This window comes from Arachis hypogaea, chromosome 9 (genome assembly GCF_003086295.3).
Source record: "Arachis hypogaea cultivar Tifrunner chromosome 9, arahy.Tifrunner.gnm2.J5K5, whole genome shotgun sequence".
Lineage (NCBI taxonomy): Eukaryota > Viridiplantae > Streptophyta > Magnoliopsida > Fabales > Fabaceae > Arachis > Arachis hypogaea.
The window spans coordinates 2,681,277-2,705,321 of record NC_092044.1 but is presented as its reverse complement, the minus strand read 5'-3'; the positions used below and the strand labels follow the sequence as shown (position 1 = coordinate 2,705,321).

General features: G+C 35.4%; 2 protein-coding genes across 2 annotated transcripts; both read right to left on the bottom strand.

Annotated features, from left to right (window-relative positions):
• Positions 1-899: 899 nt before the first annotated feature.
• LOC112709898 (golgin candidate 5) lies at positions 900-10,837 on the bottom strand. The gene is made up of 20 exons (XM_025761884.3): positions 10,562-10,837; positions 9,202-9,481; positions 8,688-8,843; positions 6,999-8,449; positions 6,277-6,348; positions 5,488-5,562; positions 5,232-5,346; positions 4,815-4,876; positions 4,665-4,712; positions 4,005-4,289; positions 3,854-3,913; positions 3,638-3,721; positions 3,471-3,536; positions 3,283-3,381; positions 2,869-3,202; positions 2,581-2,798; positions 2,355-2,414; positions 2,134-2,247; positions 1,588-1,662; positions 900-1,276 (listed from the first exon to the last, which is right to left on the bottom strand). Exons 3-20 carry the CDS (start codon positions 8,833-8,835, stop codon positions 1,256-1,258), a joined length of 3,387 nt encoding a protein of 1,128 aa, XP_025617669.1. The 5' UTR covers positions 8,836-8,843; positions 9,202-9,481; positions 10,562-10,837; the 3' UTR covers positions 900-1,255.
• On the bottom strand, positions 10,512-13,145 carry LOC112709897 (protein CURVATURE THYLAKOID 1C, chloroplastic). Its single transcript, XM_025761883.3, has 7 exons — positions 12,862-13,145; positions 12,616-12,745; positions 11,748-11,842; positions 11,558-11,644; positions 11,257-11,319; positions 11,133-11,170; positions 10,512-10,837 (listed from the first exon to the last, which is right to left on the bottom strand). The coding sequence occupies exons 2-7, from the start codon at positions 12,716-12,718 to the stop codon at positions 10,783-10,785; spliced, it is 441 nt and encodes a 146-aa protein (XP_025617668.1). The 5' UTR covers positions 12,719-12,745; positions 12,862-13,145; the 3' UTR covers positions 10,512-10,782.
• Between the last annotated feature and the right edge of the window lie 10,900 nt (positions 13,146-24,045).

Here is a 24,045-nt window from a genome sequence, read left to right as displayed (position 1 = left end):
TACTTTTTGTCTCCTTAAGGAACGTTATATACTTATATTATATTCATATGTTTATTTACTTATTTATTTTGATATTCTAGGTTTGTTTATATTTATATCATTGTCTAAGGTGTGATGCTACTCGCTGGCTATATCGCTATCTGATAGTCATATATATGGTTTTAGATTGATTTATTGGTATTTAGGAATTTGAATCTTCTAAAGAAAGTTGTACAGTGCAAAAATGAAGAATTGTTTCATTTAAATGAGTAATTATTAGTTTATTACTATGTGTAGTTCAATTAAAATAATTGTTTTCAAATTCATTCTCCAATAGTTAATGTAATAAATCTACCAATATTTTTAGCTTTGTATATATATCTGTGTGGTCCAACATGATGTATATTATTTAGATGTGTGGCGCAGCCGAGGCCTGGGTCAAATGGCAATGTTGTTTGTCTCTCAGAGAGCTGCACTGGGTTCAAATCATCGTTGAAGAATATTGAATCATTTGTGTGTACTCCCATGTAATGTGTGTGAGTGGATTGTGTGTGTGTAATGCATGGGTGTAAAGCCTAAGATTGGGGCCGTCCAATCTACTTGACCAAAAAAAAAAAATGTGTGGTAGCACTTGAGGTATGGTATCTAATTCTAAGAGGCAGAGGCATGGAAATTTGGCCGAGATTTGCATGTGCTTGCTTACATTTGCACATGCATCTTCATTTTGTTGCATGAAATGGGTATTGTCTGCAGCGTAGTTAAGATAACTAATATGTAACCCAAAAAAATTCTTTATCTTCTGATTATTGTAAGAAAAGAGATCTAATAAAAAGATAACTACCAACAAACATAATCAATATGACATGATTTATTTAATGACTACAACCAAGGAATTATATAATCTATTTATCAGGCACAAGTGAAAAAGAATATAATATCATCAAATATTCAAAGGATTGTATATGTACATGTATAACCATATTCAAAATTTTCCAATCACACAATTCCCACCAAAAAATAGTAATTATCTATTTATCTCAACCAGAAGATACATGTTTAAATTTGATAATAGATTAGCTATACAAAATTCTGCAAATAAAAAAAAAAACAAAATTACATTTATTTTTATTCCCCATTTCTTTTCTTGTAAGAATACAAGTTACACTTTTGACAAGGGTGACTTTGAATAACTATGGCCAAGAGAGAATCAAGATATAGAGCATGCATTAATCTTCAATTTACAGCTAAGCTTTCTTACAGCTCAGTTAGCCACTATTTATGAACTCATCCTTTGAATCTGTAAACATGAATAGCAAGGGTAAGAATTCCAGAATGGCACAATAAAAGAAGTGATATTTTGTACTAAAGTATTCCATCCATTCCATACTAAGAATCATTTTGACTTTTCTGTTACATTCATAAATCTACTAATCTAGATATATTGTATCAAGTGTATCAATATATGAATGTACTAAAAAATGTACTAAAAAAGTCAGAACAACCATCAATATAAATGGAAGGAGTATTTTACAACATCTATTAGACTTATAAGAATCAATGAAGCGTTAAATGAGGATTTCAGTTACATTTCTGATGAATGTTATATACCTTACTAACAAGTAAGTTGACTTGTTCTCTGTACATTTCCTTCAAGTCCACGATATCCGCGCGAAGTTCCTCCAGCTACATACACTCAACTTTTTAGATAAAAAGTAGTAATTCTTTTCTTTGTCAAAATACAAGCAGATATAACAGCTAAGATATAGAAAACTAAGTTTGAAACCTCTCTTCCTTTTCTTTTTCTTAAAATTTTTTTCTATTTGCATCATTTTACTTCAGGGCACATGTTAATTATTTTTCCTAGTTCTGTTGAGTAAATCAGTGAGAACAAAGTGGTCACCAATTGTTGTATCCAATCTTGACCATCAGTGCATGGTTATAGTTATACAGTCCAGAATTCATGTTCTCATCTCTCATTGTCGATTTGTAGGCATTGCTCTCATGTGACACACTCCCTTTAAACAGGAGGATTTAAAAGGAAAAATAGAGAAGTTGCTATACAACCATAACATTGGCCGTAGTTAAAAAGCAAAAGCCGAAATTTGTCTAACAATTTTGTTTCAACGAAAAGCAAAAGTCGTAGTTAAAAAGTACCTCTTCATCACGTTCGCCCATCAACTCCAACGCAGCAGAGTGCCTCCTCCTCAGTGCATCTAGCTCTGCTCTTACACTAGGTAACATGGATGCCTCCGCGCGCAACTTTTCACACTGCAGCGAGTGTGCACAAATCATGCTTAACAACAACAGTACCAGTAAATTCTAAAAAAAAGCTCAGTGCCAGTAGATTCTAAAAAATAAGCTCAAACCAAACCCACCTGCTCCGTCATTTTGACCAATTCCTCAGACAGAGAATCACGAATAGATTCCATTGATGCCTGAAAGTTTTTAGATTGAAAAAATGCCATCAGGATTACTTGTTGGATTTAACAGCTTAATCTATAACAGGCATTATGACAAGTTCACGACAAAAAGGGAAAATAAAGTGGAGTGGAAGCTTTAGTTTCAAATATTAATTCAAGGAACAAAGGCAATGAATATTACCAATCGTGACATGTATGAAGCAAGTTCGTTCTCTTTCTGACGAAGTGCTGACTCAAAAGCACTGGGTGTCATGCTCCTCATATAGTAAGGACTCATGCCCTCTCCAGAGTTTCTCCTCTCGGAGAAACTCCCAGATGAGTCCAATGATGCTTGCAGAAAGTAGCTTTCTCCCATGCTTGCCAGCGAGCTTGACCTAGAGACTTTCCGAGACAGGTTGCCTACATAATAAAGTGTATCATAGAAAAACACCACAGACCAGCAATGTAAACAAGGGTAGAGTAAACAAACCATTCTCAAAGGCAGAATTTTGCTTTGTTGTCATTCTTTGATCGGATAATTGAGCAGAATGAAGACGAGAAGTCCTCTCCAGATCCAACCGAGCTGCCTTTTCTTTCTCTATCTCCTGCTGCAGATATTCTCTTTCCACCAATGCATCCTGTAACTCTTTCTTGTGTTTCTGCCTGAGTTCCCTGATCTCTAGCTCAAGCCTTCTTACACGACCTTCTTGGGTGTCGGCATCCTCCTTTGAAGCAAGGTACTCCTGCCTACTTTCTGCCGCTCTTTGTCTCTCCTTTTCAAGTGTCCTATTTAACTGAGTCTGTTCGGCTCTAAGACATGAAATCTGTAGTTCATTGCAAAAGTAAGTCACATTTATGTAAGATCACCATTATAGACATAATTTCACTCAATAAGTGAGAGAACCTGAGCATCAAGAACATTGATTCGGGACAAGGTTTGAGATAAGCGTTCATTCACCGAACGCTCACGTTCCTCGGCGGCGGCAGCTTTAGCTTCTGCTTCCTGTGGAGTAAATAGGAAAAGATAAAATAATAAACAATAATATCAAAGGGGATAATTCCACATTTAACTCAAGAAAGTATTTTAAGGACCTCAAGTCTAGAACTGAGATTTCTTTCAACAGCAGCCCAAGCTTCTGCCTTTCTGGAGTTTGCTTCCTGTTATCATGGTGAATTCTAGTCAAATACAGATTGCATGCAAATGAACCAAATGATGAATAAAAAGAAATCTTGAATCACATATGTAACTGTTTATTTACCTGCATGGCTTCAATTTGCCTCAAAAGTGGCCTTGTGGATTCTGGAACTTGCATAATCAGTTCCTCGCACCGTCTTTCACTTGCCTAGATAAAACAATAAACAAATTACGCATACTGCAAAAGCAGCAGTTAAGATGCTACACCATAAAGAAAACCGGGAAAAGCAGCAATCAAAGTTAAACAATTTAAGCACATTAAGAAAGCAAGAGAGCACACCTGGTAGCGCTTTTTAAGATCCTCAATGTCTTTGCGGAGCATATCTTCTTTGAAGATTGCCTAAAAATGGATTAAGATGCTAAAAACCTTAAATCGAGATCCTGGATAGATATCAACTTGGTATTAAAAAAAAAACACCAAACAAGCAAACCTGTTGATCCTTTCTAGTTAAGGTTTGCCTTAATTCTTCAAGAGCCTGGACCAGAGCAGATTCACGATCCTCAGCCTCTCTTAGACGATTCTCTAGTTCAGTTCTTGCTTCATTGTTGGCACGTGCCTCTGCTAATGCTTCAGCCTCCTTAGCAGCTGCCAAAGCATTACTGTAATATTCTTTCTGTGTTGCAAGCTCTGCTTGATGCTTCTCCATTGTTTCTTGTAACAAATTCTCAGTAGCCATCTTGTCCCTTTTGATACTTTCTACTTTATTCTCTTCTGCCTGGATTAACAGCAATTAAAGAACCGGTAGACATTAGCATTGTCACAATTTTTGCTAAAAAAAAGTTAAGGAACTGGTAGCACCCCATAAATCATAAATATCTTTTATAAAAGTTATGGCTGTTCAAAAACTACATGGAGTAAGACAGGACTTCATTTAGATTAATTATATCATAGAGGAAACATTTGGCAAGGGGACGAAAAACCAGAAGAACTAAGCTCAAATAGTAAAGTTCAAGGAATCAGTTCTATACTATAGATATAATGCATGAAATTTGTATCTCTAGAATTGCTTGCTTATTGAAGATACTTAAACCTATTCAGATCATTACAAAGGTAATAAAAATTTCAAGAAAATTTTTCATCGTCCAATTACCTGAAGTTTAGTAGCCAAACCTTTCTTCTCCTCCTCAAGTTCTCTAATCTATATTTTTAAAAATAAATAAATGAAACATTGATTAGTTGATGTAGGAGCAACAAAATATGAATTTTTAGAAAAAACAAATGCAGCAAGTAGGCTGCATACCTGAGCCCTTAATTTCCTAATTGTCGATTCTTGAATAGCCTGCTTTCTGGAAAGCTCTTCACCTGAGATGAGATACATTCTAACATAAAAAGGGACCTCTAAGATATCCAATTGTAACTACAATAGAAATGTCCCTCAAATATATTATTCATTTGTCAACACAAGATAAGAAAATTTAATACATTGCATATGGAAATTTTAATTGGATTTTTTTTTATTTATATATTACAGTGGAGGGCACTAGGCCCAAAAGGAAAAGAAGACTGAACAGATCAAATTTTAATTGGATTTAATTTGATCTTGATCAAATTTACAAACGCCATCAAACAAGACAGTGCCACTTATTTCAAAAATGAACTCAAAGCAGGGAAGAATTCCAAATATTAAATTCAAGTTGAAAATGTCCAACTGCCCTACCTTCTGCCATAACTTGAGTAATTATTTCATCTTTTTCCTTCAAGAGAGCAGCAGCATCACTTCTTTTATTCTGCTCCCGTCGAAGCGTATCCCTTTCCTTCGTGAGAGCATACACCTGTGATTATTCATATACAATCAATAAAAGCTTTGATAAATCATAACCAGTCATTTGCAGCATATCTTATTGATAGCTATGGCTAAAAGGTAAATTATAACTTTGATAAATTTAAATTCATACAAATTATTACCCAGTTACCTTTCTCTCAAGAGTTCCAACCTTCTGATGGTATTCCTCTCGCAAATGCTCCATCTCTGCATCATTGGATTTTTTCTGTTCCACGATCATCAACAATTGAATATAAACAGATCAAACTTCAAAGGGAATCAGAAGCAAAAAAAAAGATTGGGGGGGGGGGGGGGGGGGGAAAGAAGATATCCAAAAGATTAAAACAAAATACTTCATCAGATCTGATAATGATATAACAAATAACATATGTAGAAAAATTTGAATGGCTTTTACCAATTATCTCCATTGAAGGTTTTTTTTTTTCGTTTCCCACAGTATCCCTAAACCCGGCAAGCCAAGGACTAATTTGTCACAGATCTGAGCTACATTTTAAGGTTTGCCGCTGACCAATGAATTGCTGCATGCACAAGGCGGGATTCGAACTCCCAACACTTGCTTAAGCGGACTAGTGAGCTAACTACTAGACCAACCCAAGTTGGTTTTTTATGCAACTATAACCGAGTGGTCAAAAGCACTTTTATACTTACAATTTACAAAAGTAAAAGAAACAAACAAAAATGTGTAACAACTTTAGAGAGATCAAGCATATGAGAAGCACAACAAAACATGAGATAGAGTATTTCACAGCAGATTAGACAATTAGCATGCGTATTAGACAATCGCATGAAAAAACAGTTAAATGCACAAATAAATGTAAGGACTAGCAAACCATATGGAATGGATGTATCAATGAGAAGATTGAGCATTAAAAATCATAATATCATGCCAGGAGTTAGGTGCCATAAAAAGGAACTATACCTTTAAATCCTGAATCACGCCTTTTAAGTGTTCATTTTCATTCATTAATTTTGCAATTTCGTCCGCTTTAGCCTGAAAGAGAATTAACAAAAATTTCAAGATTGCAGAATTGTAATAAAATGTGAAAACACAATAATGTCTGCAAAAGATTAACATAGGAGTTTGAAATGTTGAGTAAACAGACCACCCATGCAGCTCCAATAACAGATGGAGAGATCCAATAAAAAGGCAAAATCAAATCATTTTAGTGATTCATGGAAACTCCACCTTGCTAGTGCTAGTAAGATAATTGTATCATCTATTCTTTTCTTTTCTTTCTTTTTTTATTTCTGTTGTAAACATTGCAACATCTTTAGCTAGCTGAAATCAGATGTTATCCCTTGATAGGCTACGTCAAGGGTACACATCCATGTTTGGTAGGCTAGCCAGTCCATTAAGAGGTTAAAAAAATTCAAGAATAAGTGAGAGGGGGTTTAAATTCAAGTTTTTTTTTTTTTTTCTATACCGAAAATTTTAAAAATTTCAATTCTAATGTGTATCACATAACATGTGGAAAAATAAAATATTGAATTTGTCCATTTTCAATTTGATTAAAACTTAACTATCTGACTACCATTTAATAATCTTCATCATCATGTGTAATCCAATGTATATTCAGAAAATTAAAATGAAATGTGCATCAGAAAATCCTTTTGCACTATCATGATTATGGGCAGAAATACCTGAGCTTGCCTGGCAGCACCTTGAAGTGCAGCTTCCATCATTTTCATATCCCTCTTCAGCCTCTCCACTTCAAGCATAGAATCTGAGACAGACATATTTGTAACAGACTGCAAATGCTGCTCTCTAGTGTCAGTTTTGACATCATTGACTTTATGATATACTTCCTTTGCTTCATGAGTTGCTTCATTTTCATGCAAACTTAATTCAGATACCACCTCAGAAGATTCATTTGATGGACTAAAGCTGGACAAAATTTCAATATGTGAATGCCTGGCAGCATCATTTTCCTCAACAGCCATAGCATGTGCAACAGAAGTATCAGCCTTGTCTTTTTTGTCGCTATCACCTGATATCTCAGGTTGAATGGAAGAAACTCTCTCCACACTTTCTTCTGCTTGCACCCTCTCTTCTTGACTTTCCTCATTTGCCTCCACTTGATTTTTTTGTTGCACATCACTCGTACCTTGTGACTCACCAGGATCACTCGTACTACCCTCAACTTGATCCTCTCCAAGATTAACAGGCATGGGTTGCATTGACAATAAACTCTCGGTAGTTCTCGCTTCGGCAATCTCATTTTCTTGATTAATGACAACAGGATCAGGATCCAAACTCTTAGCATGCTGGATGTTGAGTTCAGACAAATCCACAGGCATCTCAGGTAGTTGGTGTTCTTCACTTCCATGGTCCAAATTCTGAATAGTTGTTCCATCTGCTAATTCTTTCCGCTCACCATCTTCTACTTCTACTTTAAGCACTTCATTCTTTTCCAAGACAGTTGTTTCGTCAGCTGTGGCATGGGTTGTGTTTTCATCTGCAGACTCCATCTGTTCACCACCTTCTTCTTCTACCTTCTCTGCTTCATTCACTTCTTGAACAGCGGTTTCTTCAGTATTGACAACGGCTGTGCTATCATTTTCAAATCCTTCAGTTTTCTCAGCAATAGTGGTGTCTTTTTTCTTATCGGTGATTTCTTCAGTAGTAACAACGGCTGCTTTATCATTTTCCAATCCTTCCTTTTCCTCAGCGACGGTGGTTTCTTTTTCCACACCAGTGGTTTCTTCAGCAGTATCAAGGGCTGCGTTATCATTTTGGAATCCTTCTTTTTTCTTGGAAATAGTGGTTTCTTCAGTAGTAACAATGGCTGCATTATCTTCTTGGAATCCTTCTTTTTTCTCACCAAAGGTTTCTTCAGTAGTAACAAGGGCTGCATTCTCGTCTTGCAATCCTTCTTTTTCCTCAGCAACAGTGGTTTCTTTTTTCTCAGCAACAGGTACATCATCTGGAGACACCGGTTTATCCAATGATTTCTTAGGTTCAGATTCTTGTTGAGGGGATTCTAGTTGTTCTGATTTTTCATCAGTGTTTTCCTCACCATTATTCCCCATAAATGCCATAACAGGATTAAACAATGCTTTTGGATCTCGGCGTAAAGTCCATGACCCTGAAGCTGAAAGACATACAATTTCCAGAAGTAGAATCAGTGCAAAAGATTCCTACCAAAAGCAAGCACATTGCATTTCAAAATTCAATAATATCATTGATCTTAACATTACTACCAACACTAACCAGCAAACTCTGCATCTACTTATTATCTCAATTATGAAACTCCCATGTCATCATAGGAACCCCATTCGGACAGAACACATAGAGCAGTGCTTGGAACTTGAACAATGCAAATAAATTACCTTCATTGCTGGATTCAGAATTCTCCTCAAGCCCGAGAGCACTATCGAAATTCTTCTCGATATTCTTCACACTCTCCTGAAGCTTATTCACCGCTCCCGCCAAATCCGGGAAGCTACGCCATGTGTTGTTCGTACTAAACCACGCCATCTCTGCCGCTGAAACCAAAACAAAGCCTACACATTATGCACATTGCCAGTTACAAACACAGACACTTCTCCAATTGCAATTTCAGATTAAATTCCAATCCAGTTATGCACATTACCATTCAAAGAACAACCACTTCCACAATTTCAGTTTCAGATAAAACCCTCCCCATAATGCACATTACCAATTCAAAAACGCACCACGTTCTTCAAATTTCAGATACCAGAAAATGGAGAACATCAAAATAACACAAACAAATTTAAAAAAAATGGAATCTAAATCATGTAACTCATTGTATAGCCATGAAAATTGGTAAAAGAAAGACATTGATGAATGCTGAGAAATTTAATTCATAAAAAAGAAACAAACCTTAATGAAGCGAGTGCGTTGGATCCAGGGAATCAAAACATAGTATCAAAAATTGAACTTGTTAAGCTTCAACGCATTATTGATCAGCACTTTCATTTACAACAGAAACATTTAAAATCTGTACATAACATCTATTTTCCTTTGGTATTTTCTGGAAAAAAAAAAAAGGGAAAAACATAAATTGTGGGGTAAAAATGAAGCAAAATAAAGTGCAATTTTTTTTTTTTGGAGGGTATGTAATTGGAGAACGCGGGTTCGATTTTTGTTTCTTTGATGAACTCTGCAAAATAAAAAACTATGGCGTTATGCGCTTTTTTTCGGTTCTGACTGTAGGTATCGCTTTGCAATGCAATCAATTTTTTTTTTTTTCATTTCTCAATTTAAAAAATTAAAATATTTGGTGGGTGAAATTGTTAGGGGAAAAAAGGTTACACAACCTCTCATTTTCTATATATAATTATTGGCTTAAATATATTTTTTTATATATAAATGATGAACTTTGATTTTAGTCGTTTTTAAGATAATATTTGGCTTTAATATTAATCCTAGAAAATTATGATAAATTAGTTTCAGGAGTTCAGACTATTATATATAGAAGGATTTGAAATAAATTGTCCCAATTTTGAATATGTTTATGACAAACATATTATTTGAAATATTTGAACCAAATTCAATTATCAATTATTTTTATATGTTTCAAAATAAAAGTTCCCAATATTTTTTAGAAATTAAAACATATTTAAGTACTTTATTTTTGTATGAAGTGATATTATAATTTTATATTGCCATCTTCTGAAAAGTATTAAATTTAGAGTTTAATATTGATGCATATGAAATCTGGAATTTTGTCGTTTAAAGGATAAAATAATGGAGTTCTAACTTTTAAGATATCAACATATCCGGTGTAACGACCAAACATTATATTCCTTATATAGAATTTTATATAAAATATTTTCATACTCACAAGCATAACTTTTATATTACTTACACAACCAAAAGATGATTATAAAAGCATGAATTTCTCATAGAAAAATAAGGGTTGATTAGTTAATGAATAAACATTTGGAATAATACTACTAGCATGGAATAACTATATTTAAATGCGTTCTAAGTATCTTTCTTTCACAGGGACAGCTTGATTTGAAAATCACATGCAATTATCTATGACAAAATTGGCCTTAAATTTGTGAGTGCATATATACATGTTATATTAGTTCACACTTCACCATATTTTTTGGATTATTTTAGGGGGCGAGATGCGAAAGGATAGTTAGATATAACTCTTATTAATGAATTATCTATCAACATAATTTATGATAAAAACATGATTTATTTGATCTATGTAGAAAGGTGATCTCACCCTTCCTATTTAAGTGTTTCCGGTGAAAAAGAAGCTTAAGCAAATAGATGCAAGCTTTAATTCATTGATGTGTAACACATTGATCATTCACCCTACAAACAAGACCCTTTCTACAATTCTTGCTGCATCTTTTCACCCAATCCTCCAACAGAAGAACTTTTACAGCAACTCGTAATCTACACTTAAAATTGCAATCTACAGGAACATTTTGGAAGCACAAATTACTGGCCCAAAATATCTGATACTGACTTGTTCAGGATTCTAAAGAGCTCTTCCCTGTGTAAGTAAAAAGCATTCAAATGAAATTGCTTGCAAATTAGGTACAATACTAGCCAATTTATTGAGATCTCTGTCACAAAGGACAAGCAAAAAAGATCCGATTTAAGAAAGTATTGTAGGGAAAAAAATCATTAACCACTATAATTGAGACAGGTTAGTCTCTTTACAAGGTAGCTTTAATCATCAACCAATTTTGCATGGTTATAATTAGTCCTTTGACGTAGATTTGGACCAATGCTATTAATATTATGATGTAGTCAATATCAAGATGAAGGTGAGCAATAATACTTACCTGTCGGGCTTGAACAAAAGATATCGATATGTAAACCACTGAAATAAAAAGAGAAGTTTATATTACTATACAACATTAAGCACATTAAGAATATAAATAGAGGATTCAATCTGTAATCACCTACCGCAGTAAATAGTATCCCAATTAATTCTAGTGCAGTAGGGATAATTGGTAATTTGTCAACAGCCTATGTACAAAATTCACAAAGGCAAAAACAATATTAGAATGCTGCAAATAATATTCAATAGACAATCTCCCTATATTTGAAAACAAATGTCACTTTGACTAATTTGATACTCAAAATCAACATATCTAGATACCATTTGTGTTAAGATACTTTGACAAAAGAATATATTGTGAACTGGCTCAAGAGATGTTTGTCTGGATCATGATATCTCAATGATCAAGTTAAATACTTAAATTACCGTGATCAAATTTGCTGATGCCCAAACTGCTACTACAGCTGAAAAGCCTAAACCAATTAGTCCCAACCGGTCCTCAGGTTTATCCCACTGTTTTTAAATGAAAAGGGGAAAAAAGACAGTCATCAACTTATTTGTATGGTCCACTTTTCTATCCTTTGAAAGAAAGACAAGAGTGGAAGGAGAAACTCACAACATTCTGAACCGTCTTGAAAACAGTAAGAGTAGTAGAAGATTCAGAACTATCTCCAGAAGCCTTCACAACAAAAGCAGTATGGTTTCGTCTCTCTACGAAATAAAAACAGGCAAAAAAAATCGAATCCGGAATACAAAAACAGTGATAAAATGCATCAGCAGAAGTTATAGGTATCAAATGAAAGATGGGGAATGATGATGACTAGGACATAGTTACAATTGATCCGTAGACACAAAAGTTCAAATGTAATCTTAATGTGCATTAAAATCACACTTTAAAATCACAAATACAATAATAATCTTTTAAACTGAATCCAATCCAGTACAACATCTTTGATGAATTGTACATATAAAAACTACAGTAAAATGATAAATAAACCCCTGAGAATTTCCACTTTAGGCAGTTTAGGGTCTAGAGTTTAGGATAAAAAATCTTAATTTGAACTAACTTATCTACGTTTGTTATCCTAGAGAACTTTATTGGTACTTTTTCTTCTCTTCAGGACTAATCTGTCTGAAATGTAAATCCTCGAGTTTATTTGTCATTTTACTATAGAATCTATTTCAACCAAATTTTATGATGGAAATATTCTAATGGTACATTGTGTTATTACTTATTAGACAATTTGATTTCTTTAAAAAAAAAAGTTATTCAATTGGACTTATACCAAGTTACTAACTACACTTTAAATAAAATAAAAAATTAAAAAATTAGAAGGAAAAAAAAAACCTTAAATCAAAGCTTAAAATTGAAGAATTGACAATCACTGAAGAAATCAAACTTTGCAGACGCACAGTGCATGTGGGGAAAAAATTCAACTTAGAAATTAAAAATAAAATAAATACAAACAAGTAAAAAGGGTTACCAAAAAGAGGAGGAGAAAGGGGGAAACTATGCATGGTCACAGCATGTGATTGTCGACCATGAACCAGCAACGGTGGTAGCAAGCTTGCAACAGTGGAAGCCATTTCCAACTCCAAAGTGCTACCACAAACCTGAATCATCGTTATTAAGAAAAAATAAATAAATCAGATAGTTAGTTCGTCTTTTAGTGAAACAAAATTTGAGGAAAATCAAAAGAAAGTTAGATACCAAAAGCAAAATTGTTTACCTTTGGAACAGTACACTGCTGCAAGATGAGTGCCACTGAGTTGAGAGTTCGGAGACAGGGACTGAGAAGTGAGAACCACAATATTCAAAGGCAAGCAATGTGAACCACAAAAAAGATATCGAAATCAAATAAAATAACTTTTCTGAAAATAAAAATTCTCAATTTTGTTGACTTTTCTGTGTTTTTGGGTCGGAAGTTCTGTTTTTTGGCCATGTTCTTTATGGGCCTTAGGCCTGTTTTCATATAAAAAAATACATGGACCAACTTAATCGAGTGGCCAACTCACTCGTCCAAGGTTCGAATCACGTCTTATATATAGACCTTTAAATAAAGTTCAAATTCGCAAAAAATTAATCCTTTAGGCTGCATTTGCTTACAATAGGAATACAAAGACACAAAATTTGACAGATGAAATATGAATAGAGATATTGTGTCCAGAGACTGAATTAGTATACTGTGTACCCATCCACAGGAAACAGAGACACAATTTATTTTTTTATTTTTTCTTTCATTATTCTTATTAATTTTTTATAATTATATTTTTTATTATTATATCTTTTTTCTCAAATTTTTTAAATAAAAAAATAAAAATAAATTGAATTTTCATAGTTTGTTCTAGTATATTATAACGGAAAAGCTCTGCATACAAGCCATTAGGGCTTGTATGCTTTACAAGTTTATTAAATCATAAATTTAAGATACTCGCTCCTCCAGCTACGTTGATTACACGCGCTATATAATATGTCGCGTATATCTAACTTCCAAATTTAAAATATTTGTTTCCTTCTTCGTTTTCGTTATTTTGAGATTTGGTTCTTCTTCTTCTCGCGCGTTTTCCTCATTCTTCTCCATCGATCTTTTCCTCTTCTTTTCTCACTGGTATGTTCTTCGTTTACGTTCTCTTTTTCTCTCTCTGCAACTCGAGCTTCGTTTTCTCTCTTGATTTGTTGTTTTCTGAAATCAAAGTTCGAACTCGTTTTGAAGATAATGGATCCTTCAAGCTCAGATTCTGCGCTGAATCCAGGCGATGTGGATTATGAATTTGAATCTAACGAAGTTCCTGAGGTTTGATTTACAGTAATTTGTATAGCATTGTGTAGTTTAAAAATTGCTGAACATTGTTTAATTATCTGGAATTTATAGCAGACGCTCGGGTGTAGATCAATCTCTTCTTTGGGTGTATTTTAGCTATAAGTGTGGGTGTATATACACTTTACTGGTTTTTTTTATTTTTAATTGAGTTGTTGTTGTTCAGTTGAATTATATGTATTATATCAGACATGATTGTGTGTGTTTTTAGTTTTTGAGATGGTGTATTCTGCAGTCTGTGTATTCACAGTTTATGGCTTTAAAGGTCATTCTGTAGTTGAGTTGTTTCGGTTCGGGTGTATCATATAAGACATGATTGGGTGTATTTGTATCATATCTATGGGTGTATTCACAGTTCTGACACGGTTTATTGTGCAGCCTCTCTCTGTTGTTGATGACGAGCTTGTTCCAAAGGTCGGAATGACCTTTAGGACCCTTGAAGATGCCAGAAAATTTTACAGGAACTACGCCAAGGCTGCAGGTTTCTCTACAAGAGTTCGGTGCACAAATAGGAAGGGAAACGAGATTAAGAATCAACTGATTACATGTAGCAGAGAGGGAAAATGGAAATCTAAAATATCTCCAACCGAGAAGACCAATCCGACAGCCGGTTTAAACTGTCCTGCAAGAATTTATATACACACATTGAAGGATGTCGGTGCTTGGATCATTTCAAAGGTTGTGCTGGATCATTCACACCCCTGCTGTCCAAGCAAAGCAGAGATGCTCAAACAGCACAGGGAACTAAGCATGTCCATTCGTCGTACGATAGAGAATAACGACGAGGCCGGTATCAGACCAAGCAAAACCTACCAATCATTTGTTGCGGCTGCCGGGGGTCACCGCGAGTTAAATTTCATCGAAAATGACGTGAGGAATTACATTACCAGGGAAGTGCGAAATGTTTCCGAACAAGAAGATGCAAAGGAATTCGGGAAATATTTATTAAGGATGAAAGAGAAGAATCCGAATTTCTTTTTCGAGCTCCAACTCGAGGAGGATCAATCGATTAAGCTGGCCTTTTGGGCCGACGCAAGAAGCAGAGCGGCCTGTGAGTATTTCGGAGAAGTCATTTCATTCGACACCACCTACAATACAAACAGGTAACAAACTGTCCCTTTTTATGATGCTAAATTAATTTATTTTTACTAATCCGCAGCAGAGGTGTATATTGGCTATGTCATTGGGTGTATTCTAAGCATTTGTTGGGGTGTACCTAATGATTTTGCATTCTGGACCATGGCAATTCGTTTTAGGTATAATTTGGTCTGTGGTTCTTTTGTCGGGGTGAATCACCACGGCCAGTCAACACTTCTCGGATGCTCTTTGATGAAGAACGAAGAAATTGAATCATTCAAATGGTTATTTCAATGCTGGCTTCGTTGCATGGGAGGAAACGCTCCGAAAGGGTTTCTCACCGATCAGTGCGCATCAATGAAAAGGGCTTTAGAGGCCTGTATGCCAACAACAGTTCACCGCTGGTGTATTTGGCACATCATGAAGAAGATTCCAAGCAAATTAAACGGGTACAAGGCACACGCCGATATCGAACAACAAATGAGCCATGTTGTTTGGAACTCTCACAGCAAAGACTCATTCGATAGGAATTGGAACGATTTTCTGGTGAATTTTGGTCTTGCGGACAACAAGTGGCTCTCAGGTAATGTGTTTTTAAAATCTGCAGCAGAGGTGTAAATTGTACTATCTCTCGGGTGTATTTTACTGTGTGTGTTTGGGTGTATTATGCAGATCTGTACGAAGACCGTCACATATGGGTTCCTATCTATCTGGACCACCACTTCTGGGCAGGGATGAGAAGCACACAAAGGAGCGAGAGCATGCATTCATTTTTTAACAAGTACATCACCCGTAACAGCTCGCTCATTCAGTTCGTCAAACAGTACGATAATTGCCTCGGAAGCAGGGAGCAAGCAGAGAGAGAATCAGATGCTGCAGATTTTCATACGGTCATACCATGTGCAACCAAATCCTCCATCGAAACTCAGTTTCAAGATGCGTACACCCAAGTAAAGTTTAGGGAAGTCCAAGCCCAATTCAGAGGAAAGGTGAATTGCATCACGAGATTAAAGAATTCCGCTCTAGGCTATTCAGTATACGAAGTCGGAGAACAAGTTTCCAGCTCAATATTGGACAAGTTCGCGGTTACCTACGACTCAGTTGCAGCCGAGGTAAAATGCCAATGCTTATTATTCGAGTCGAGAGGGATACTGTGCCGTCACGCACTAAGCGTGTTAAGCTTCGAACAAGTAAGCCAAGTGTCCCCTAGGTACATACTGGAACGATGGAGCAAGAAGGTAAAGAGGCGACACACACACATCAAGAGCAGCCACGACGAGCCACTGATGGAGCCAAGAAGCAAGAGGTTCGACCAATTGGTTTTTCGTTCGCAAAATATTTGCGAATTTGCCTCCGAATCGGAGGAGCTGACTGCAATTCTGCACCGTGCGTACGATAACGTCATGGCCGAGATGGAAGCAGTAAAAGCCAAAAGGAAGGGGACATCTTCTTTATCCCACGAAGACGCCAACTTGGAATCCGTTAACGAGCTTCAAAGCCCGCCAAGGATTCGAACAAGAGGACGTCCAAAAAACAGGCTAGGTTCAAAGCTGGAGAAACAGATTGCAAATGCCACAAAGAAGAAGAAGACAAAAGTTTTAAGCGAGGTAAATGTAATGTTCTTTAAATCTGTGGCGATTGAGTTTATTTTTCTAGTTAATTGTTTAGCTAATGCGTGAGTGTTATATTCAGATAAACCTGTTTGATGCTGCATCAGCGGCGCATTCAAGTAGCAGCCAATACCAGGGACAAGTTATAAATTATCAGTTCAGGGTACCAGCAGCAGGGGATAACTCTTTGGGTGTATAGTTATAGGGAGTATGGGTGTAAAATCCCTGTTACCTTTGGGTGTATTTTTGTTAATAGACAATTTACATATAGACACATATATAGATACATATAGAACAAAAGCTGTAAAAATTCACAGGTTATGGGCGTATATTTCAGTTGATGTTTTTTTTTCATATTTTAGTAGATGTAATTCATTCATTTTGAATACAGCACAGACAATTGGGTGTATATTTTTACTCAACCTCGGGTGTATTATTAGACTAGCGTTGGGTGTAACAATTTATAATATGCGTATGCTTTGATTTTTTTCTTTATGTTTTACCACCTGTACTACAGTTTTTGAATACATCACAGACAGTTTAGCAGCACAGATAGTTTAACTATGGGAAAAAATATACATTGAATAAATTGAATGGCAAACATTTACATCATTTGTTCAATTTACAAACTACCCAGTTTCTATATCCTCAGAATTAATCTGACAAAACGGACTCAATAATACAGAGGATGGCTTTGACAGTCTTATAGCACTACTCTCTCTAATTGCGTGATCTCTCTGTCTATTAATCTCACTGAATAGTATCCGGGAAGCATACTCCACTCTGTAGTGGTCCACCTCCTCCTACAATTAAAAAGTATGTTATGTTTAAACAGAAATATTAATTCAGTAAAGTAATACAGAGTTATATAGTTCTAAAGACAGTTACCTGTGTCCAGTTATCCCATTCATACTTCCCCTTTTTAATGTTTTCCGGCTCTATTAACTCAAGCCACTTCATTACGTAAATAGCGCAGTCATAGCTGAAAACGAAGAAAATAAATTAGAAATCTCATTTAGGAAAGTTTAAGGTTCAGAGTCACAAATCTATACCTTGTTTTTTGGCCTGAAATTTTAACATATGGGGCTTTAATTTCCTTCTCCTTCTCGCCTTTCTCGAGAGGTTTCCCCCTGGCATATGCTATCAATCTCGAAAATACATATCCCTTAAATACCAAAACAAGTCAGTAATACACCCGAATCAATGGACAAGATACACCCAATCGAATATGGAATATACACCCAACTCAAATTTCAAAATAGACCTATCTATTAAAGTAAAGAAGACAGAGGGAACTTACAGTGAATTTATTAAGCTGCTTTCTCTCTTCGCTTGGAGCTTTTTTGTGTAGCGGGTCAAGTATTTGACATTTTCGCGTTCTTGTATTTATTAGCCACAGCCACCAATGTCCCGAGTGGCAAACAGGAGCAAAAATCTGAAGGATTGCCACATTTCAACAGTCTGTTATTTTATTTGGCATATAAGTAAATAAGCGTACTAACAAATTTACGAAACAAAAACTTACATATGGATGCGAACTTAATTTTTTCCTATCTATGAAGGGAATGAAATTGGGGTAGGCTTCGACCCTGAATTCTCTGTTCGTTTTTGGAGATATGAATTCCCCCTTTGGGTGATCAGAAAGTGCCATGCTCTGCAAGAATTGCAATACAAGAAATGAAAACATGAAAATACACAACTTACACCCAATCTAAGCTAACAAATACACCCAAATCCATGCATAAAATACACCCAAAGTTCGTAGAAGTAACACTTACCACAATATCTGGGGGGAGACAGTATATTTGTGCATGAAACCTCTTTTCCTTTTTCTGGTTTAGGATGAGGCAGATGGCAGATACAACCTAGAAATCAATTTTAAATTAATAACCATTGCAGTTGACTTTGGTGTAAAAACATTAATGTTAGTCTAAAATTACCTGACATTCTATATCACTGTTTGCCTGGAGGGATGCAAGGTGCGTTCTCATCAGAATGTACTGTCCTTGGCCAGTCAGAGTGCATATCTCCTCAAACTCGTTAGTATCACCCTTTGCATCCTCCTTCAGTCTCGTCCCCCAGATGTAGCACTTTTCTTTCATATCATCCGGAATTTGATTTGTTCCCCCCGGTGTTTCAAACTTAGCAGAACTTTCTCCCCCAGTCTCCTTCCGAATTTGCGAACTTTCGTCTTTTCCCTTTGACGCACTGCTTGCTAACTTTTGGACCAAACTGTCCAATTGTTCCAGCATAGTTGCAGCTTCTGGAGATTTTTCCCTTTCTGTCTCCTGCGTCGATGCCCCCTCCTGGCTTGAATCTGTCAATCCAAGGCTGAATGATGGCATCGGCAGATCTGTTTTAGAAACATAGCTTGCTGTCCGTGCCATCATCAACAGGGCAGCAGCTTCCTCGGCGTCTGGATGACTGCATCATTATGTATAAGAATAATAGTAAGAATATACGGATGACAAGCAAAGATTGATTCTAGTCTAATTAACTTACATTTTTGTTGGAGCTGGGGGAAGCTTGGGTGTTGTTTCTTGATGTTGTTTGGGGGTTTCAGGAGTGCTGCACAGTTGCACAAAATCGATCAGGAAGAGTATACACCCAAACTCATAGCAAATATACACCCAAACCCTAAACAAATATACACCCAATACTATTTTCTTACGTTTCTCTAGCCCCTTCAATCTGTAGCATAGGGGTTGGTTCGGAATCTGCGTCAGTGGTTGTTTGCTGGGATGGCGGCACAAAAAATTGGATCGGGACTCTAAACAAGAATAAAAATGAAAGGTTAACAACGTATTTGAAAATAATAAGGTTATAAGGTTGAAATATTCTTGGATAACTCACATTGCAAGCGCTTCCGACGGCGTTTGTTCCCTAACAACCATGACATTCGAATCATCCGGAGTCAACCTAAAATACACCCAAAGAAGGTCAACAAATACACCCGAACAATTCAAAAAGAAGACGGACTTTGTTTTTTGAGAACTTACATACTTGCAGTTTTTGCTTTTTTTTGCTGCCTTTTTTTTCTCGAATAAAATAATAAAGGGCTTTTTTTTCTAAAAAAAATACATACAAAATTAGAAGTAGAAATTATTAGAAGAACAAAAGTAACGGTTATTTGAAAGAGAAATTACATGCTCTATGATGGCTGGTTTACACTACTCTGTTCTGTGCGTCCTTGAGAGGAAGGATCATCACTTCCCAAGTTCACAGCCGGTAGTCTAAACAGATATCATGTTATTCAAAACAAATATACATCCAACTTAGTTATAAAGATACACCCAACTTGATGCACAGAATACACCCATATTGTTTCACAGAATACATCCAAATCACGATAACAAGATTTTATTAAATAATAAAGCTTCTTACGTTTCAGAGGACACATAGCGACCTTCTGTCGATCGCAGGTCAGCCTGGTTGTCCCTGCGAAACAAGATACAATTATTAACAAACAAAAGACACCAAAATCTCAAATACACAGCACAGCAAGACATACCCCTCTGCAGCAGATTTTTGAACGTTTTCCCCTAGCAATTCATCGAGTTCGTCACTCGATATTTCATATGTCTCACTACATTCATAAAATAAGACGTTAACAAAGATAATAACGATGATAGACCGTAGGATAGTTTACGAGGTACTGTACCCGTAAAAGTATTGATCTTCTTCAGGAGGTGAATCCTCCACAACTACTTTTTTCTTTTTTTGTGGTGTTCTGGGTGGAAAAAAAAAACAGTACCAATCAGAAATAAAAAATTAATTTTATCACAGAATATTAATGAAAGAACTGCTTACTCTTTTAGAGTTGTTTTTGTTTCTTTCTTTTTCTTCTCCTTCTCCGCAGGAGATGATTCTTCGCTCCTATAAGTCAATAAAAGACACCTCAATTAATACACAAAATCTTTATAACGAAGCCAAAAGAAAGGAGTAATAATTTCAGGACATTACTCGTCACTTGATTCAGATTCAGATTCTGAATCAGAATCTGACTCCTCTTCCCTCTGCTTTCTTTTTTTTGAGTCCATTCTGCAGGCAAACAATCATCATTTACAACATATTAAAAATACACCCAATTCAATTCACGAGACACACCCAACTGAGTATACAATATACACCCAACGCAGCAAACGAAACACACCCTGCTTAATAAACTACATACACCCAACGTGGACAAACAAAATACACCCAAACCCAAAAAGAAATTACACCCAAGTATGGTACTTACTTTTTCCCCTTTTTGACGGGGTGTTTAACTCCCGAATCCTCCGAGTCTTCTTGAGCCTCAGACTCAGAGGTAGAAGTGTCACTGTCGGTAGTTTCTGTCTCCGAAGACGATGTTGAGCTCGCCTTCCTTTTTTTTGTTTTTTTTATTTCCTGTTCTTTTTGTTTTTTTTTCTTTTTTTCTCATTTTTTCTTTTGTCTCTGCCAAATTCAGAATCCCCTGAAACATGAGATATTTTAGTTAGCACCATTCGGGTAAATAAAGTACACCAACTTATTATGATTACTCACCAAAGTTTCCTCTCTCTCTTCATTCATTCTTTTCACCAACTGCTCCTTAGTCCAGTTGGCAATCCATGGCTTTGGTGGTCTTTCACCCCTGTTGTTGCGTTTGTTTTTTGAAAGGTGAAAGTAGATTATCATCAGGGCGAAGAGGCAGCCATTGATTGCCTTCTTCTTCTTCTCCTGGTAGTCTGTTATGCCCCTGATCATGAAGGTCAAGACATGCCCCCCCCCAATTTCTCTCCTCTATGCCCTCCATATTAAAAATCGGGACCAGGTGCACCGGCGATATTTTGTTTATCGTCGTTGGCAAAAGGAACGCCATCTGTATGTAGAGGATGAATATCCTCTTGAACATCAGGCGTTCCTCTTCGTTGCCAACGCCGATTTCCATCATTTCATCGGTAAGACTTTTGAGGGTCTTACCCTGGAATCTTCTATAAATTATTTTGTCAGATTCAGAAAGTTTTTTGTAGTCAACTTTCTCAGGAAATAGATCTCCTACAAAAAGGAAAACAACAAAGCTTCCAAGTCAGTTCAGATACACCCAAGCATCAGGTTAATATACACCCAAACAACAACTTAATATACATCTATAATTTTGAGCTAATTACCTGTTGCATTGATGCCAAGCGCATCACCTATTTTTTTGGGGGTTATATGGAAAGAACCATATCCTGTCTTCAGTTTGTTCTCCCCAAGTTTGAAGTTTTTTGCCAGCTCCCTTAAGAGTTGGTGATCCACCCTCAGTGGTGGGATGTGCATCAACCCACCAAATCCAAGATCCCTCACAATTGCCTTCTTCTCCTCAGTCATGTTTCTGAACTTATCATTCAGGAGATGTGTGGCACATTTGAGGTCTTTGGTTTGGTTTCTTGCTGCCATTTTCTCTGAAACTAAAAATACACCCAAAGACATCAGTAATATACACCCATATATATATGACTCAGATACACCCATTGATAACAATTAAGATACACCCATTGATAACAGTAAGATACACCCATATATATGAGTCAAGACAGCCAAAGATATTCGCAAGATACACCCATTCATAACAGTGAGATACACCCATAGATATTATTCAGATACACCCAAAGATGTCAAACAAGATACACCCATTGATTACAGTCAGATACACCCATAGATATTATTCAGATACATCGATATAGATATGAGACAGATATCACTCAGCCATGCTTCAATATAAAGCCACATTACAAGGTTAAGTAGTTTACACCCCCGAATCTACGGAATGAACCCCCAAAAATCAACAAAAATAGCAGGCGAACTTAGAATAACAATGTAGAAGACGTAGAACTTAGAAAAACGACGTATAACTTAGAAGAACGACGTATAACAAAGAAGTAACAGTAACAGTAATCCCTAGCAGAACGACGTATAAGAAAAGTAAAATATACAGTATTTTAATGGACTTACGTTGAGTATTCTTGGTTTGTTTTTTCTTCAGATTCTTCTTCATAGAGAGGTTGATGGTGTTTCGATGCAGTTTTCGAACTACGATTTCTATATTTTGAAAGTTGATTTTCGCTCGAAAATGAGAGGGTTTCGTTGTTTTGAAACTGCCTTGAGAAATGGAAGAAGTGGAAGAAGTGGAAGAGTCTCCCATACGTAACCGTTCGAATGCTTGGCGCGTGATTTGGACGCGGCATCTTATCTCTCTTTCATGCGCGTGTTTCGTTTTTGGGCTGGGCCAACTTGGTTGCTTGTATGCTTGTATGTGTAGCAGGCCCGATATTATAAATACAACATTTTGTATTTCTGTCTTTTGTGTTTTGTTTTCAATATCTTATCTTATCATGTTTTTAAAAATATACATAATCTTACATATCAAATACAATCTTACATGTCAGATTGAAAAATACTATAGATAATAAAAAAAATCTTCTAACTGAAATCTAAAAGATGACTCCAAAAAAATAAATTTGTATAATTAATTTTTTTCTTCTTATCAAAGATTAAAAATAAAGATTTGAACCAATTTATATTAGTCAAATAATTAACTTACTTATCTATTTAAATAAGTGTCAAAAACTCAAATTTTATTTTATATACAATAACTTATTTAACGATCAATTTTTAAATGAAACTCAATTTCGTAACGGATTAATCCTCGTTAATTAAACAAAAATCCTAAACTTGGATGTGGAAGAGATTTTATCATTAATAAATTGGAGACTCAGCTGCTGTCATATAATAACATGATTATTTAATTAATTATGGACATGATTTTTTAATATAAAGTTAACACTTATATAGAAAACTACGTTTCTAAAATTCTTGTTGGGTCTTTTTCTCGAATTATGAAATGGATTCTTTCTAATTGTCAATCGTATTCCTACCAATATTATTATTTATTGTGGTATAATTAATTTATCTTTTCAAATCATTTAATAATAAATGATATTGCACCATTAATAAAAATATCTCACTCTTATAATAAATATTTTATAAATGGTATCAAAATAAATGAAAACTAATCTGATAACACCATGAATAGTTCCTTTATTAATAAAAAATGAAATTAATGTTAAATGTTACATATTAAGGATAATACATATAGCTGTCTTAATATTAGTGTTTTTATTTATAATATATTTTAATTTCATTAAACGAAAGTGTTCAGAAGTTTAAGGTAAGGGTAAAATATACTTTAAAAATTTATTAGAAATATAAAAAATATTTGAGTGAATAATTATTTGGATTCGATCATTTTTTTTAAGGACTATGAAATCTGTAATAAAAAAATGCACATTTCAATTTTTGATATTTATAACTTCCTGACATTGGTTAATCTTTTGTCAATAATTTTTTTCTAAAATATGTTTATGCGACACGTTTATTACTAATATATATTTCATTCAATTGT

Excerpts from the sequence above, each read along its gene's own strand:
- LOC112709898 (XM_025761884.3), bottom strand. The coding sequence starts at position 8,835 with ATGGCGTGGTTTAGTACGAACAACACATGGCGTAGCTTCCCGGATTTG. Across the intron at positions 3,914-4,004 it reads TAACTAGAAAGGATCAACAG|GCAATCTTCAAAGAAGATAT; the intron begins GTTTGCTTGTTT and ends ATCCATTTTTAG. Across the intron at positions 1,277-1,587 it reads TCAACTTACTTGTTAGTAAG|ATTCAAAGGATGAGTTCATA; the intron begins GTATATAACATT and ends TCATGTTTACAG.
- LOC112709897 (XM_025761883.3), bottom strand. The coding sequence starts at position 12,718 with ATGGCTTCCACTGTTGCAAGCTTGCTACCACCGTTGCTGGTTCATGGT. Across the intron at positions 11,843-12,615 it reads CCTTTCTCCTCCTCTTTTTG|AGAGACGAAACCATACTGCT; the intron begins GTAACCCTTTTT and ends TTTATTTCGTAG. Across the intron at positions 11,645-11,747 it reads TCAAGACGGTTCAGAATGTT|TGGGATAAACCTGAGGACCG; the intron begins GTGAGTTTCTCC and ends ATTTAAAAACAG.